The following is a 15,471-nucleotide window of genomic DNA, read 5'->3' on the forward strand; positions in this document are numbered from 1 at the left end:
TCCTTTTCTTTTCTTTCCTTCTGTTCAGTGTACACAATATGTTTCACAGCTGTGGATTCCTTGTCGTACTTGTTCTTTCGGACACATCTGAAAGGACAGATACCACAAATTCATACAATTGAGTCCCCTCAGTGGTCTGTTGAAACCACCACCTTCAGTGGAAATGCACCATCACATTCAACCTTCTGCTGGAATCTTAAAGTAGTGAGCAGACAGGACTCGGATGGAAACTGCCGATAGGTAGTGCCGTGTGCGAATGTGGGTCAGCTGAGGGGTGTACGGAGACAGTCTGTGCAGCTGTGGTAAGTACCGTGGCCCAGTGGTTAATGCAACTGCGTGGTATGCAGGTGACTCTGGGTTCAAACCCCTATGTGGCACACATTTTCATTCTTCGCCACTGATTCTGCATAAAATCCCAACGCAGCTGGCATCGTGAGTTCATTTTGCCTCCTTTCCTTTCTCCCTCCTCCAACTTCAATTTACATAACGTTTTCTTTGTAAGCAATTGCTATTACGATTAGCTGTGGTCACATTCTCCACTTGTGTATGTTCTGTGATATCTTCACATTCCTATGCGTGACATCAAACATTTAGAATTGCACAAAAATGTGCTTAGAATATAAACCACTCAACTCAAAAACAGTGTTATAAACCATCTGTCAGCAAAACTAATATCTCACCACACTGTGTTTTGGAGTACATGTGGAAGTAATTGTGTAAGTATCTGAGGGTGAGAATGAAGCCAACAGACACTCTTAATTGGCAGCATGTTCCTCCGGTGTAGCAAGATTCCTAACACTATCAGATATGGAAGTCCCATTGACATAATTACACAATTTATTCACGTTTGTAATTCTACAAAATGAGACAAGGGATTTACAGCTCAGTTGATAATGACAAACATCAATATATTTTAGATCTAATGAACTAATAAAACATTTGTGGAGTCCTGTTGGACATCCACAGTCATCCAAAAGCATTACAGGAGTCACTCGGAGTAAGCTTCCTTTTTTACTATGGAGTAGTTTTTTGATCCAACATGTACCTATGCAGCTATAAAGGGCTTTGAGATTGAAAACTTTTGGAAGAAACACTGGCTTTGAATACATAAGAGAGTTCATAATATTGCAACACATTGGCAACGTTTTTGTTGTGTCAAAGAGATGATTGGAAGACTTTCTTTGCCTTTCTACACCAACTGCGGATATTGTGCCAGTGGTGACACCTACAACATGCTGACATGAGGAAAGTTTCCAACCGATTTCTCATACACAAACAGCAGTTGACCAGCGTTGCCTGGTGAAACATTGTTGTGACGCCTCGTGTAAGGAGGAGAAATGCGTACCATAACGTTTCCGACTTTGATAAAGTTTGAATTGTAGCCTATCACAATTGTGGTTTATCGGATTGCGACATTGCTGCTCGTGTTGGTCGAGAGCCAATGACTGTTAGCAGAATATGGAATCGGTGGGTTCAGGAGGGTAATACGGAACGTCGTGCTGGATCCCAATGGCCTCGTATCACTAGCAGTCGAGATGACAGGCATCTTATCCACGTGACTGTAACGGATCGTGCAGCCATGCCTCGATCCCTGAGTCAACAGATGGGGACGTTTGCAAGACAACAACCATCTGCACGAAAGTTCGACGACGTTTGCAGCAACACGGACTATCAGCTCGGAGACCGTGGCTGCGGTTACCCTTGACACTTCATTACAGACTAGAGCACCTGCAATGGTGTACTCAACGATGAACCTGGGTGCACGAATGGCAAAACGTCATTTTTTCGGATGAATCCACGTTCTGTTTACAGCATCATGTAGTCGCATCCGTGTTTGGCGACATCGCGGTGAACGCACATTGGAAGCGTGCGTTTGTCATCGCCATACTGGCGTTATCACCTGGCGTGATGGTATGGGGTGCCATTGGTTACATGTCTCGGTCACCTCTTGTTCGCATTGACGGCACTTTGAACAGTGGACGTTACATTTCAGATGTGTTACGACCCGTGGCTGTACCATTCATTCGATCCCTACGAAACCCTACATTTCGGCAGGATAATGCACGACCGCATGTTGCAGGTCCTGTACGGGCCTTTCTGGTTACAGAAAATGTTCGACTGCTGCCCTGGCCAGCACATTCTCCAGATCTCTCACCAATTGAAAACGTCTGGTCAATGGTGGCCGAGCAACTGGCTCGTCACAATACGCCAGTCACTACTCTTGATGAAGTGTGGTACTGTGTTGAAGCTGCATGGGCAACTGTACCTGTACACGCCATCCAGGCTCCGTTTGACTCAATGCCCAGGCGTATCAAGGCCTTTATTACGGCCAGAGGTGGTTGTTCTGGGTACTGATTTCTCAGGATCTATGCACCCAAATTGTGTGAAAATGTAATCACATGTCAGTTCTAGTATAATATATTTGTCCAATGAATACCCATTTATCATCTGCATTTCCTCTTGGTGTAGCAATTTTAATGGCCAGTAGTGTATTTTCGAAATTTCATTAGTGTGCATTAATTATTGTTTGGTGGTGTGATTTTTTTCCATCAGTGTATTTCTTGTCTGAGCCATCCTGTGTAATATTGGTCTCTCAATAAGAGAATTTTTCCAGTCTGACTACCTCCGTGTCTTTCACAGTTTTGTAGTTCAGCATACAACATTCTACCTTCAACCACTTCTTATCACTTTAATGTTTTTAATGATTTTTTAAGCTGTAATTTATGGTGAGTATGCAGTCCATTGCATTCATCAGTTCTTCAAACCTTCTCTTTGTTTCATTCAGAAGGTCTACATTAACCATCAACTTCAGTCTTTGTCACTGATCCCTATTCTGTGTAATATCATTATTCCTGCTCTGGATGCCTTGCTCTTCTCCTGCGTTACTGCTCTGACATTAAAGTTTATCAACAGTGGAGCTGAACTGTGGCACAGCGTAATACATTTCTGAATACAGTGCAATCGTTTCTGAACATGGACTTACATTTGATTACCGGTATTCTAAACTTGTTTGGACAGCTCACCTTCCTGCTTAATTCATCTCCACTCTTCTGACAATTCCAGTTTACATCTTACATTGTCCAATGCTTGTCTGTCAGAGGGAAGTGTAGTGGCAGACAGCAGTGCCTGTATAATTTCGATGCTTTGTAGCATTGTCGGATGATGTTTCTGGACACTGGATCCTATCCTTGATTTGTTCGTCAAGACACCCTCTACAACCCCTTGAAGTTTGTCACAACATTTCTGGACACCATGTGGTGTGTTGACCACAAAATATTACTGCAGGAGTTGGACAATTATGGAGTAAGGGGAGTAGCTTACAGTTGGTTTGCCTCTTACTTTAAGAACAGAAAGCAGAAGGTAATTCTCTGCAATGTTGAGAGTGGTAGTGATGTTCAGTCCCAATGGGGCACTGTTAACTGGGGTGTTCCCCAAGGGTCGGTGCTGGGGCCACTGCTGTTTCTTATTTATATAAATGATATGCCTTGTAGTATTACAGGTGATTCAAAAATATTTCTGTTTGCTGATGACATGAGCTCGGTAGTGTAGGATCTTGTGTGTAATATTGAAACAGTATCAAATAATGTAGTTCGTGAAATAAGTTCGTGGCTTGTGGAAAATAATTTGATGCTAAATCACAGTAAGACTCAGTTTTTACAGTTTCTAACTCACAATTCAACAAGAATGGGCATGTTATAAGCGAGACGGAACAGTTCAAGTTCCTAGGCGTTCGGATAGATAGTAAGATGTTGTGGAAAGCCCATGTTCAGGATCTTGTTCAGAAACTAAATACTGCTTTATTTACCATTAGAACAGTATCTGAAATAAGTGACAGTTCAACACAAAAAGTAGTCTACTTCGCATATTTGCATACGCTTATGTTGTACAGTATTATTTTTTGGGGTAATTCTTCTGTTTCAAAAAGGGTATTTTTGGCTCAAACACGGGCTGTTCGAGCTATATGTGGTGTAAGTTCGTGAACCTCTTGTCGACCCCTGTTCAATAGTCTGGGAATTCTGACATTGCCCTCACAGTATGTATTTTCTTTAATGTAGTTTGTTGTTAGCAATATTAGCTTATTCCCGAGAGTTAGCAGCTTTCACTCAGTTAATACTAGGCAGAAATAAAATCTGCATGTGGAATGCACTTCCTTGACTCTTGTGCAGAAAGGAGCGCAGTATTCTGCTGCATCCATTTTCAGTAAGCTACCACAAGAACTCAAAAATCTTAGCAGTAGCCCAAACTCTTTTAAGTCTAAACTGAAGAGTTTCCTGGTGGCTCACTCCTTCTATTCTGTCGAGGAGCTCTCGGAAGAGCTGAAAAATTAAGCAAATTCCAGTGTTACATTGTCGATTTTCTTTATTTAAACTTACGACTTGTCACCTGAATATGTTTTCATATTTAATTTTATCTGTTTCTACTACCGTGTTATAATTTCACGTATCGATTTGTTCGATGACCGTGGAGACTTCTCCTTATGTTGGTCCCACGGAACAATAAACAAATAAAAAAAATAATAAATGTGCCTGTTTACCACCCAGTGTCTTCTCACAGATTTTCCATTGTTTGATCTAATTTTATTCTGGAAAAATTAAGTTTTATAGTTTATGACAATAAAAAGCAATGAAAGATTTCCCATTACAATTGAATGTAATGAAAAGCACACACACGTAATCGAGTGGGGGAGCACTGTAGGTACTCGAGACAGAAATGTGATGAAAATCTTAATTATTCTTTGTGAGGAATGAGCTAATGACGGAAAGTGGATGTGCGAACAGGCTACCAGACCGTGAAGGTAACGGCGCTGGTGGAGAAACCGTCGACACCGCCAAAGAGGCAGCCGTCGGCGCAGGCCGAGCTGTCGGCCTCTACGCCGTCACCTCCGAAGCAGCTGACGAGTTCTCCGGACCGGGACGCCATCAAGCCGAAGCCCATCTCACCGGTCGTGCGTCGGACCGCGATGTCGCCGCAACCGCCGGCAGGCGCCCGTCCGCAACAGGCCGTGCCGAAGCTGCGTGCGTCGCCAATGCAGCAGCATCGTCAGCAGCAGCAGCAGCAGCAGCAACAACAGCAGCTGCGGCAGCAGCAGCAACAGCAGCAGCAACAACAACAGCAGCAGCAGCAGCAGAAGACAAAGAGCTCGGGACTGCGGAGGTTCCTGTCCCCGGCGGCCAGCCTGTTCGCGTCGGCCACGGGCAACAGTCCTCGCAACCGCAGGAGCCTCAGTGAGGACCGCACCTCTAGGTAAGTCGCCAGCCGGTTCCCACAATTCACTTTTGCACCCCTGAGGATACTTTTCTCTGAGGATGTGTTTCTGTACCAGGTCCAAATGCAGCAGGCACTGCACTTGCTGCTTCGCCCGAGGCCGGTACGTTCTGGAAATAGTTTTACAGTAGTTCCTTCCACTTCCCATTCTTTAGTTCTACAGTTCTCAACATTTGTCAAACGGCACAGTGCATACAGGGAGTGGACAAAAATGTGGAAACACCAAAAATGCAACACATTTCGATGCCTCGTTCGGTGTAGAAAAACAGTTGGCATTCAAAACAGCTTCCAGTCATCTTAAAATTGATGAATACAGGCTCTGTACTGAGCGAGGTGGCGCAGTGGTTAGACACTGGACTCGCATTCAGGAGGACGACGGTCCAATCCCGCGTCCGGCCATCCTGATTTAGGTTTTCTGTGATTTCCCTAAATCACTACAGGCAAATGCCGGGACGGTTCCTCTGAAAGGGCACGGCCGACTTCCTTCCCTAATCCGATGAGACCGATGACCACGCTGTCTGGTCTCCTTCCCCAAACCAACCAACCAACCAACAGGCTCTGTACGGTTTCCGAGTTAATTGTATATTATTCTTTGAGATGTTTATATTTTCTCCTCCATGTTGCAAATGTTTTGACTGAAATGCCCAGTCTGTGCGCTGTTGTTTTCACGTCAATTCTACAACATTGAGAGTTGTTTAGTTCTCAGGGTTTTGTAAAATTCCTGGATTTTTGTCTCGTCGCTGTGCAGCCTATGAAAAGGATTGCGGAAGACTCCCAAATAAATTCCAAAGTACAGTGCAGTTTTAACACCAATATATTTCCAGGACTCTGGTGTCCGAGCCTTGTGAACTGTACCGGTTACATCACATGTACTCAGAGTTGACATCAAACGACACAGAGTTCACGCCACAAAAATCAACAAACGAGTCAGCTTACAATACAAATGCTCGCAACCCTAGCCAAAAAACGAATGCCCCAAGGCGCCTGCATGACCTCTATTTATACTGTTGTTAACAATTACATACAATGAAAATTACAATTTTATGTAAAATCACAATTAAGAGTTAAAAAGAATATGAGATACACTTTGCTAAAATTTTACAATCTCAGTGCTGAACAAGGTGAACCTATTTTCAACTTAGTTACGAGTTTATATAACATTTTCTGACCAATTATGTTACAGGTAACAATTACATTTCTAAATTTGTTTATAACAAATCAACTAGTGCCTGAATTTTAGTGCTAACATATATTTGAGATCCAATTAAAGTGCTTTATTTATGTGTTCTATTTAATTTGCGGTAGTAATTTTATAACGATAGGTTGACTGGTACATCCTGACCACGTGCTCTATTTCTTTCGATTAGTTACAGTATTAATTTCACATTTATATTGTGTTTCTCACATAAGAACAATGTTAAATGCTTTTGGCATATTCAAAATACACAATTAGGACTGGTGTTTATCTTTAATGCTCTCCGAGGGGTTCGGATAGGTACCAATGAGATACAGTAATATTTCATCTTCCTGCAAAGTAGTGGCAAACTCAGTTGACGATGGAGGAGGTATAGGAGCCACACACACTTATCTCCAAAGTATACCACAAAGGCTCAATAATATTGATATCTGGTGACTGTTGTGGCCAGGGAAATGTAACAATTGCTCACTAAATAGCTCTGGCCTATGTTAGCAGGGGTCCTGTCATCTTGGAATACAACATCACCATTGGAGAACAAAGGGGATTGACCACATCAGCCAAGTCACACGATGCTTGGCAGTAAAAATTTTTTTTTTTTTTTTTTTTTTTTTGGGGGGGGGGGGGGGTTCATCAGTCTCCTGACTGGTTTGATGTGGCCCGCTACGAATTCCTCTCCTGTGCCAACCTCATCATCTTAAAGCAGCACTTGCAACCGACGTCCTCTATTATGTGCTGGATGTATTCCAATCTCAGCCTTCCTCTACAGTTTTTGCCTTCTCCCTCTATAGTTCAATACTTTTATCTTGGCGGTTCGCGCATGCCCGCCCATACGCGGGAGATTGCTGCGTTGCCAGTTGTACATGCCAAGAGAAGCAGCGCCATAGTATAGTTCACAAACTTACGTTTAGGGGGGAGAGCGCAGTTTTGTGAAGTAAAGCCACCACGGCCGCATTAACCCTCTCGCTGCTACAGAGACGTGCTCCCCGCATTCCGCGCTGTGCGCGATTTTGTCATCACTGCACTGCTCGCCTGTGCTGACACACGGTGTTCCGACTGATTTGACACACTTTATCATTTGTTTTCACAAAAAACTATTTGGCCGAAAAATTTGATTTTTACACATCTTCTTGACTGATACCTCCCCCCCATAAATTACTTAATTTTGTTTCGAAGTTCAACACAGTTATTATGCAGTATTAAATGTAGTAAACCATTGCCCAAAATTTTGAAGAGTGTGTGGAGGTAAAAGTCCACAGCGTATACTTTCCGTATGGTCGATTTTAGTTGCCACGAAATTTCAAAAAATTTCATTCAGATGAATAAAATTCATGAAGTAACGCACTTTGATATTGTTTATAAATACAGAAAATAAGCACTGAACAAGGTTTGAACTCAGAACCTCTCATTTAGCAGTCACATGCTTTAACCATTATGCTAACGCAGCTCATCATCGAATAGGTCTACTGGAGGACTTTAAAATAGCACGCAAACTACCAACAAACACTGTTGGTATGACTATGAATTATTCACGTTTCGTCGAAGTACAATAGGAAATAAACAATTACCGCTGTTCCTTATTGCGAAAAAGCGCTTAGTGAGAATGATACAAATACCATCCCTTGCTATTGCTTGTTTGGTTTAATTAATTAATAGAATATGAAGCGATTGGTATAAGGAATGCTTTTTCCAAACTTTCTATAAAAGAAAGTCTGCTATCAAGACACTGCTTTCGTTCAATCACTTTATTTATGACTGAACATTTCTAAAACTGAAGACACTCGTCCGTGCTCTGCACTGCAGTCGAGCTCTGGCAACGTCGTTCTCTGTTCATTGGCTGACTGTGTTCTGTAACGTCAGATGCACAGAAGAAACCTAAACTCGGCCACCGTCATAAATGACGCGCACTTTAGTAACATGGAAGCCATTCCCTCATGTCTTAACAGATGTCCTATCATATTGGAATACATTCAGATAATAATAGAGGACGTAGGTTGCGAGTGCTACTCTGAGATGAAGAGGTCGGCTTAGAAGAGGAATTCGTGGCAGGCTGCATCAAACCGGTCAGAAGACAGATGGTGGGGGGGGGGGGGGGGAAGTGATATCACTATATGGCTGCTTAAATCATCACCGAACACTCACTATGTTTTGTTCTCGGGATGTAACCTTGGCTAGATGTTGAAAACAGTGTTCAGCAAGACTCATCCAAGTAAATGACGTCCTGCATTGCTCCATAGACCAGGTTTTATGGCTTCAGTATCACATCAGGAATTTGCATCACTGAGTGGTGTTCTGGAATTCCACCTAGACCTGTAATTCCCTGCTTTTGGAGTTTGCATTGTGTTGTTTCGGTGCTGACAATTTTCACGAGTACGACAGTCAGTTATACAGTGACTTTTGCACCTGTCATTCCCTTATTTTTTGCTACTGTCCTCTTCAATGACCGTCTCTCAGGATTACTCAACAAACTCTTTCATTTGCATTATGACTTTCTTAGTCAGTACTGTTTTTTTGCTTTCTCTGTATGTGGTATACATCTTCAATACAATTCCCCTTGAAACATCAAATACTTCAACCCTCTTGGTTATGTACACCATGTGATCAAAAGTATCTGGACACCCCCAAAACGTACGTTTTTCATATTAGGTGCATTGTGTTACCACCTACTGCCAGGTACTCTATATCAACGATCTCAGTAGTCATTAGACATCGTGTGATAGCAGAATGGGGCACTCTGCTGAACTTGCAGACTTCGAACGTGGTCATGTGATTGGGTGTCACTTGTGTCATACATTTCTACACGAGATTTCCACACTCCTAAACATCCCTAGGTCCGCTGTTTCCGATGTGATAGTGAAGTGGAAACATAAAGGGACATGTACGGCACAAAAGCGTACTGGCCGACCTCGTCTGCTGACTGATAGAGACCGCCGACAGTTGAAGAGGGTCGTAATGTGTAATAGGCAGACATCTATCCAGACCATCACACAGGAATTCCAAACTGCATCAGGATCCACTGCAAGTACTATGACAGTTAGGCAGGAGGTGAGAAAACTTGGATTTCATGGTCGAGCGGCTGCTCATAAGCCACACATCACGCTGGTAAATGCCAAACGGGGCCTCACTTTCTGTTAGGAGTGTAAACATTGGACAATTGAATGGTGGAAAAACGTTATTTGAAGTGATGAATCACGGTACACAATGTGGCGATCTGATGGCAGGGTGTGGGTATGGGAAATGCCTGTTGAATGTCATCTGCCAGTGTGTTTAGTGCCAATAGTAAAATTTGGAGGTGGTGGTGTTATGGTATGGTCAAGTGTTTCACAGGTTGGGCTTGCACCCCTTGTTGTTTTGTGTGGCACTATCACAGCACAGGCCTACATTGATGTTTTAAGCACCTTGCTTCCCACTGTTGAAGAGCAATTTGGGGATGGTGAATGCATCTTTCAACGCGATCGAGCACCTGTTCATAATGCACGACGTGTGGTGCAGTGGTTACATGACAATAACATTCCTGTAATGGACTGACCTGAATCCTTTAGAACACCTTTGGAATGTTTGGAATGCCAACTTCGTGCCAGACCTCACCGACCGACATCGATACCTCTCCTCAGTGCAGCACTCCGTGAAGAATGGGTTGCTATTACCAAAGAAACCTTCCAGCACCTGACTGAACGTATGCCTGCGAGAGTGGAAGCTGTCATCAGGTCTAAGTGTGGACCAGCACCATACTGAATTCCAGCATTACCGATGGAGGGCGCCACGAACTTGTAAATCATTTTCAGCCAGGTGTCCGGTTAGTTTTGATCACGTAGTGTAAGTATCCACCATTTGAGCACCAACAATTTGCCCATGTTTAAAGTTATTTAGTACTGACATAATGCACTTACAGCTACATAGAACACTATTCTGATCATAACTGACACTTGCGACGTTGAGGGGATTGCACAGGTGCTGTTTGTGGTCAAATACAACAGCACAATCTGCAGCCGTGGCTAGTGTCTACATTTATTATCAACCGTGTATTCCTTACAGCATTTCCTTATTTTTTGTCCAGTTGCTGTACACAGTGTTCCAGACCATTAGTGTTGAAATTATACACTCTGTAGTTTATCGTAAACTGAGCAGTTTGAGAAAATGAACCAGAAGTGACTTGTAATTAAAGGGTCTCAGGTGCAGCCACCCCAAAGGATAGATAAAAATATGTCTCAATAATGGATTACAGAATGTAAATTATTAGAAACAGTTCTGAATATGTTGCACATAGATTCAAATGATGACAGTGAACATTTTTAGAACGTATGCTTTATTGGACAGATAAAGAAAAATTCTCTTTTGCAAATGAATGTTTAATTTGTGTGTACCAAACATATTTTGTCTCTTCATGCTAGACATCTTCAGTTGTCTATAGTTTGGAATCAAATGGTATAGTTTATACTTTTTGTTCAGTTTAAATTCATTTCTTGTTCGGTGGAGTTCGATGAGGATCTTGTTATACGTGTTTTAGGCCTGCTGTGGAAATGCTTTACAGGCAGTGAAAATATTGTTATTGGTAGACAGAAACAAAATATACAGTTGCAGAAGACCAAATTCGTATTTATCTATATGACAGAGCATAATTTGAGTAGCAGCTGAGGAGAAATGACGGAAAATATTAACGATATTTTTATAACTGCTGATGTCGGGTGATGTTTTTCAAGCAGATGGTGGTCGGTCAGCTCAATGTAGCAGAGTTTTGGGTGCATGGCTTCTACGGAGTAGAGCTATTATGGGCTGCCAGAAGGCTCAACTAACTGAGTTTAAAGGTGTCATACCGATCTCCACAAAGATTTTCACTTTCTGCTTCTCGCAACAAATGTCATGCTTTCATGCACAATTAATCGATGTTTACTACCAGTGTTTTGATAGTGTTAAAGGACAATATTAATCAGACCATCTACTTCTCTTTTGGTCTCTATCCTTGTCCACTATTCTTTAATTTCATTCTTTGGAGCCTTCATCACTCCTCTTCCCATGGTCGTTTTGTCATGGATTTAATTCTGTGCTAGAAATCTATGGCAACCTCAGTTTTTTTTTTATTTTAGTCATGTTGTTGTAAATCTTTGTTTCCTAAATTCCTATTAATTGCAGATTCCTTTTGTACCTCTCAGATCCAGTGTACTTTCATTCTCGTGTTCAGATGAAAGTGTATTATCTTAATGCATCTACCTGACCTGGTCCATCCTAAGTATGTGACTGAAGAACACAGTCCATGATTCCAGAATGAGACTTTCACTCTGCAGCGGAGTGTGTGCTGATATGAAACTTCCTGGCAGATAAAAACTGTGTGCCCGACCGAGACTCGAACTCGGGACCTTTGCCTTTCGCGGGCAAGTGCTCTACCATCTGAGCTACCCGAGCACGACTCACGCCCCGTCCTCGCAGCTTTACTTCTGCCAGTACCTCGTCTCCTACCTTCCAACTTTCGCAGGAGAGCTTCTGTAAAGTTTGGATAGTAGGAGACGAGGTACTGGCAGAAGTAAAGGTGTGAGGACGGGGCGTGAGTCGTGCTGGGGTAGCTCAGATGGTAGAGCACTTGCCCGCGAAAGGCAAAGGTCCCGAGTTCGAGTCTCAGCCCGGCACACAGTTTTAATCTGCCAGGAAGTTTCATTACAGTTCATGATGTCCTAAAAGAATTTGAAGACCTCCCTGTCTAGGTATACAGTTCTTGGTTTGCTCACCTTATATATGTTGACAATCTCCTGTCCTTCAAAGCCTTATTACCTTCCCAGAAATCATCCATTCTGCAAGTTAAGCCTCCTAAGTAATCATATCCGTACAGAGTGCAGAATTTCTGCTGAGTACAGGTCTTCAGGGACAGCGTTTGTCTGGTATTGTCTTAATTTTGCACTGAGTGAAAGGTTCTTGTTACTGTAAATGTTGATAGAGAGTTTGTATGCTACATTCATCTTGTATAATAGTCCTTACAGAGGTTCTTTTTCTGTCAGATCAATTACTGTCCATTCTTCTAGGTGTTTAAATCTTTCAACCTTCTGAAATTATCATGTATCTGCTTTCACTGGTCTGTACAGTGATGACTTGTTGCTACCATAAAACTGTCTTCTCAGGAAAGTTTAATTTCCTGGAAATCAGAGCTGGATCAGAAATGTAAGGACTATGGCATGAAGATTAGCATCTCCAAAACGAAAGTAATGTCAGTGGGAAAGAAATATAAACGGATTGAGTGCCAAATAGGAGGAACAAAGTTAGAACAGGTGGACGGTTTCAAGTACTTAGGATGCATATTCTCACAGGATGGCCACATAGTGAAAGAACTGGAAGCGAGGTGTAGCAAAGCTAATGCGGTGAGCGCTCAGCTACGATCTACTCCCTTCTGCAAGAAGGAAGTCAGTACCGAGGCTAAGTTATCTGTGCACCGTTCAATCTTTCGACCAACTTTGTTGTATGGGAGCGAAAGCTGGGTGGGTTCAGGTTACCTTATCAACAAGGTTGAGGTTACGGATATGAAAGTAGCTAGGATGATTGCAGGTACTAGTAGACGGGAACAATGGCAGGAGGGTGTCCACAATGAGGAAATCAAAGAAAAGCTGGGAATGAACTCTATAGATGTAGCAGTCAGGGCGAACAGGCTTAGATGGTGGGGTCATGTTACACGCATGGGAGAAGCAAGGTTACCCAAGACTCATGGGTTCAGCAGCAGAGGGTGGGAGGAGTCGGGGCAGACCAAGGAGAAGGTTCCTGGATTTGGTTAAGAATGATGTTGAAGTAATAGGCTTAACATCAGAAGAGGCACCAATGTTAGAACTGAATAGGGGATCATGGAGGAATTTTATAAGGGGGCTATGCTCCAGACTGAACGCTGAAAGGCATAATCAGCCTTAAATGATGATGATGATGATGATGATGATGATGATGATGATGATGATGATGATGACACATCAAAACAAGTTTTGCATCATCCTGGTTGCCAGAACTCCTGAAGATAGATGTTGACTGTGGATATTGTATCACAGACACAGCCCCTTTGACTGTTCAGAGATGTCACTAAACCCACCCAAAGATGTAAACAACCATGCATGAGATGCGCCTATTAGATGCAGAAGTTCCGACAGCCAATCAGTTCCAGTCATTCCACCAGGAAGGAGGTACACGGCTCGTGTTGTCTGACATTCAACCATGCCTAGACGGTCAATACTGTGGTTCGGTCGTGTCCGCATTGTTACTTTGTGCCAGGAAGGGCTCTCAACAAGGGAAGTATCCAGGTGTCTCGGAGAGAGCCAAAGCGATGTTGTTCAGACACGGAGGAGATACGGAGAGACAGGAACTGTCGATGACATGCCTCGCTCGTGCTGTCCAAGAGCTACTACTGCAGTGGATGCCCGCTACCTACGGATTATGGCTCGGAGGATCCCTGACAGCTGCGCCACCATGTTGAATAATGCTTTTTGTGCAGCCACAGGATATTGTGTTATGACTCGAACTGTGTCCAATAGGTTGCATGATGTGCAGCTTCTCTCCTGGCATCCGTGGCGAGGCCCATTTTGGAACCACGACACCGTGCAGTGTGGTACAGATGGGCTCAGCAACATGCCGAATGGACTGCTCAGGATTGGTGTCACGTTCTCTTCACCAATAAGTGTCACATATGCCTTCAACCGGACAGTTGTTGGAGACGTGTTTGGAGGTAACCCAGTCAGGCTGAGCACCTTAGACACACTGTCCAGCGAGTGCAGCGAGGTGGAGGTTCCCTGCTGTTTTTGGGTGGCATTATGTGGGGCCGACGTGCGCCGCTGGTGGTCATGGATGGTGCCGTAACGGATGTACGATATGAGAATGCCATCCTCCGACCGATAGTGCAACCATATCGGCAGCATATTGGCGAGGCAATCCTCTTCATGGACGACAATTCGCGCCCCCATCGTGGACGTCTTGCGAATGACTTCCTTCAGGATAACAACATTGCTCGACTATAGTGGCCAGCATGTTCTCCAGACATGAACCCTATCAAACATGCCCGGGATTGACTGAAAAGGGCTGTTTATGGATGACGTGACCCACCAATCACTCTGAGGGATCTATGTGGAATCACCATTGAAGAGTAGGACAATGTGGACCAACAGTGCCTTGATGAACTTGTGGATAGTATGCCATGACAAATACCGGCAGGCATCAATGCAAGAGGACGTGCTACTGCATGTTAGAGGTACCGGTGTGTACAGCAATCTGGACCACCACCTCTGAAGGTCTCGCTGTGTGGTGGTACAACATGCAATGTGTGGTTTTCATGAGCAATAAAAAGGGTGGAAATGTTGTTTATGTTGATCTCTATTCCAATTTTCTGTACAGGTTCTGGAACTCTTGGAACCGAGGTGATGCAAAACCTTTTTTGATGTGTGTATTTGGCGTCATCACCCTGAGGTACAAAAGTCAGCCTACATTGCACGTACAGCATAAGATATATGTAACAATTAATGTGAACAGCCATCTGATGATATATCATTCTGTCCAAAACTAGTACCAGAGATATTTGTTACAAATAAATGGCATTATTAACAGTGGCTTGTTTCTCTTTTTGCTTCATTATAGGAATTAACCAGTAAAGAGGTAATTCCCAGGAGCAATGAAGGCTAGCTCATGACTCACAGAACTGTTGATAAAACTGTAAATCGTAGCTGAACTTTGAATAACCACTAGTAAGTGACAACTCAAGTCAAGTAAACTTGGTCTCACATACAACAAAAATGGGTTTAGGGAAATTTGGAATTTCAGGCTGGGTAAACCTGGAAATCGTAGCAAAGCATTTCGATAAAACGAAGTTGCCACCCTCGTCAGGAGCTGTGTTGATGATCGGAATATACCATTTGCCTTCATAGAGCTCTGTGAACCTACTTTTAGCTGCATGTCTCTGGAGCTGAGTGGATTGATTTGTGCCCTCTTCTAATTACTTTTTAAAAAATTGACGTGACATTTTACCACAGTATGTGCTGCACGAAAAATGATGGCAACAGCGT

At 43.2% G+C, this 15,471-nt stretch overlaps 1 protein-coding gene across 1 annotated transcript in view; it reads left to right on the forward strand.

The window, feature by feature from the left end:
• LOC126212758 (serine/arginine repetitive matrix protein 2-like) overlaps window positions 1-15,471 on the forward strand; it is a 629,880-nt gene that overhangs the window by 434,321 nt on the left and 180,088 nt on the right. The window contains exon 12 of the mRNA XM_049940165.1: window positions 4,779-5,244. Within this exon, the coding sequence (XP_049796122.1) occupies window positions 4,779-5,244 (466 nt within the window). The remainder of the gene's footprint in view (window positions 1-4,778; window positions 5,245-15,471) is intronic.

This window comes from Schistocerca nitens, chromosome 11 (assembly GCF_023898315.1).
Source record: "Schistocerca nitens isolate TAMUIC-IGC-003100 chromosome 11, iqSchNite1.1, whole genome shotgun sequence".
Taxonomy (NCBI): domain Eukaryota; kingdom Metazoa; phylum Arthropoda; class Insecta; order Orthoptera; family Acrididae; genus Schistocerca; species Schistocerca nitens.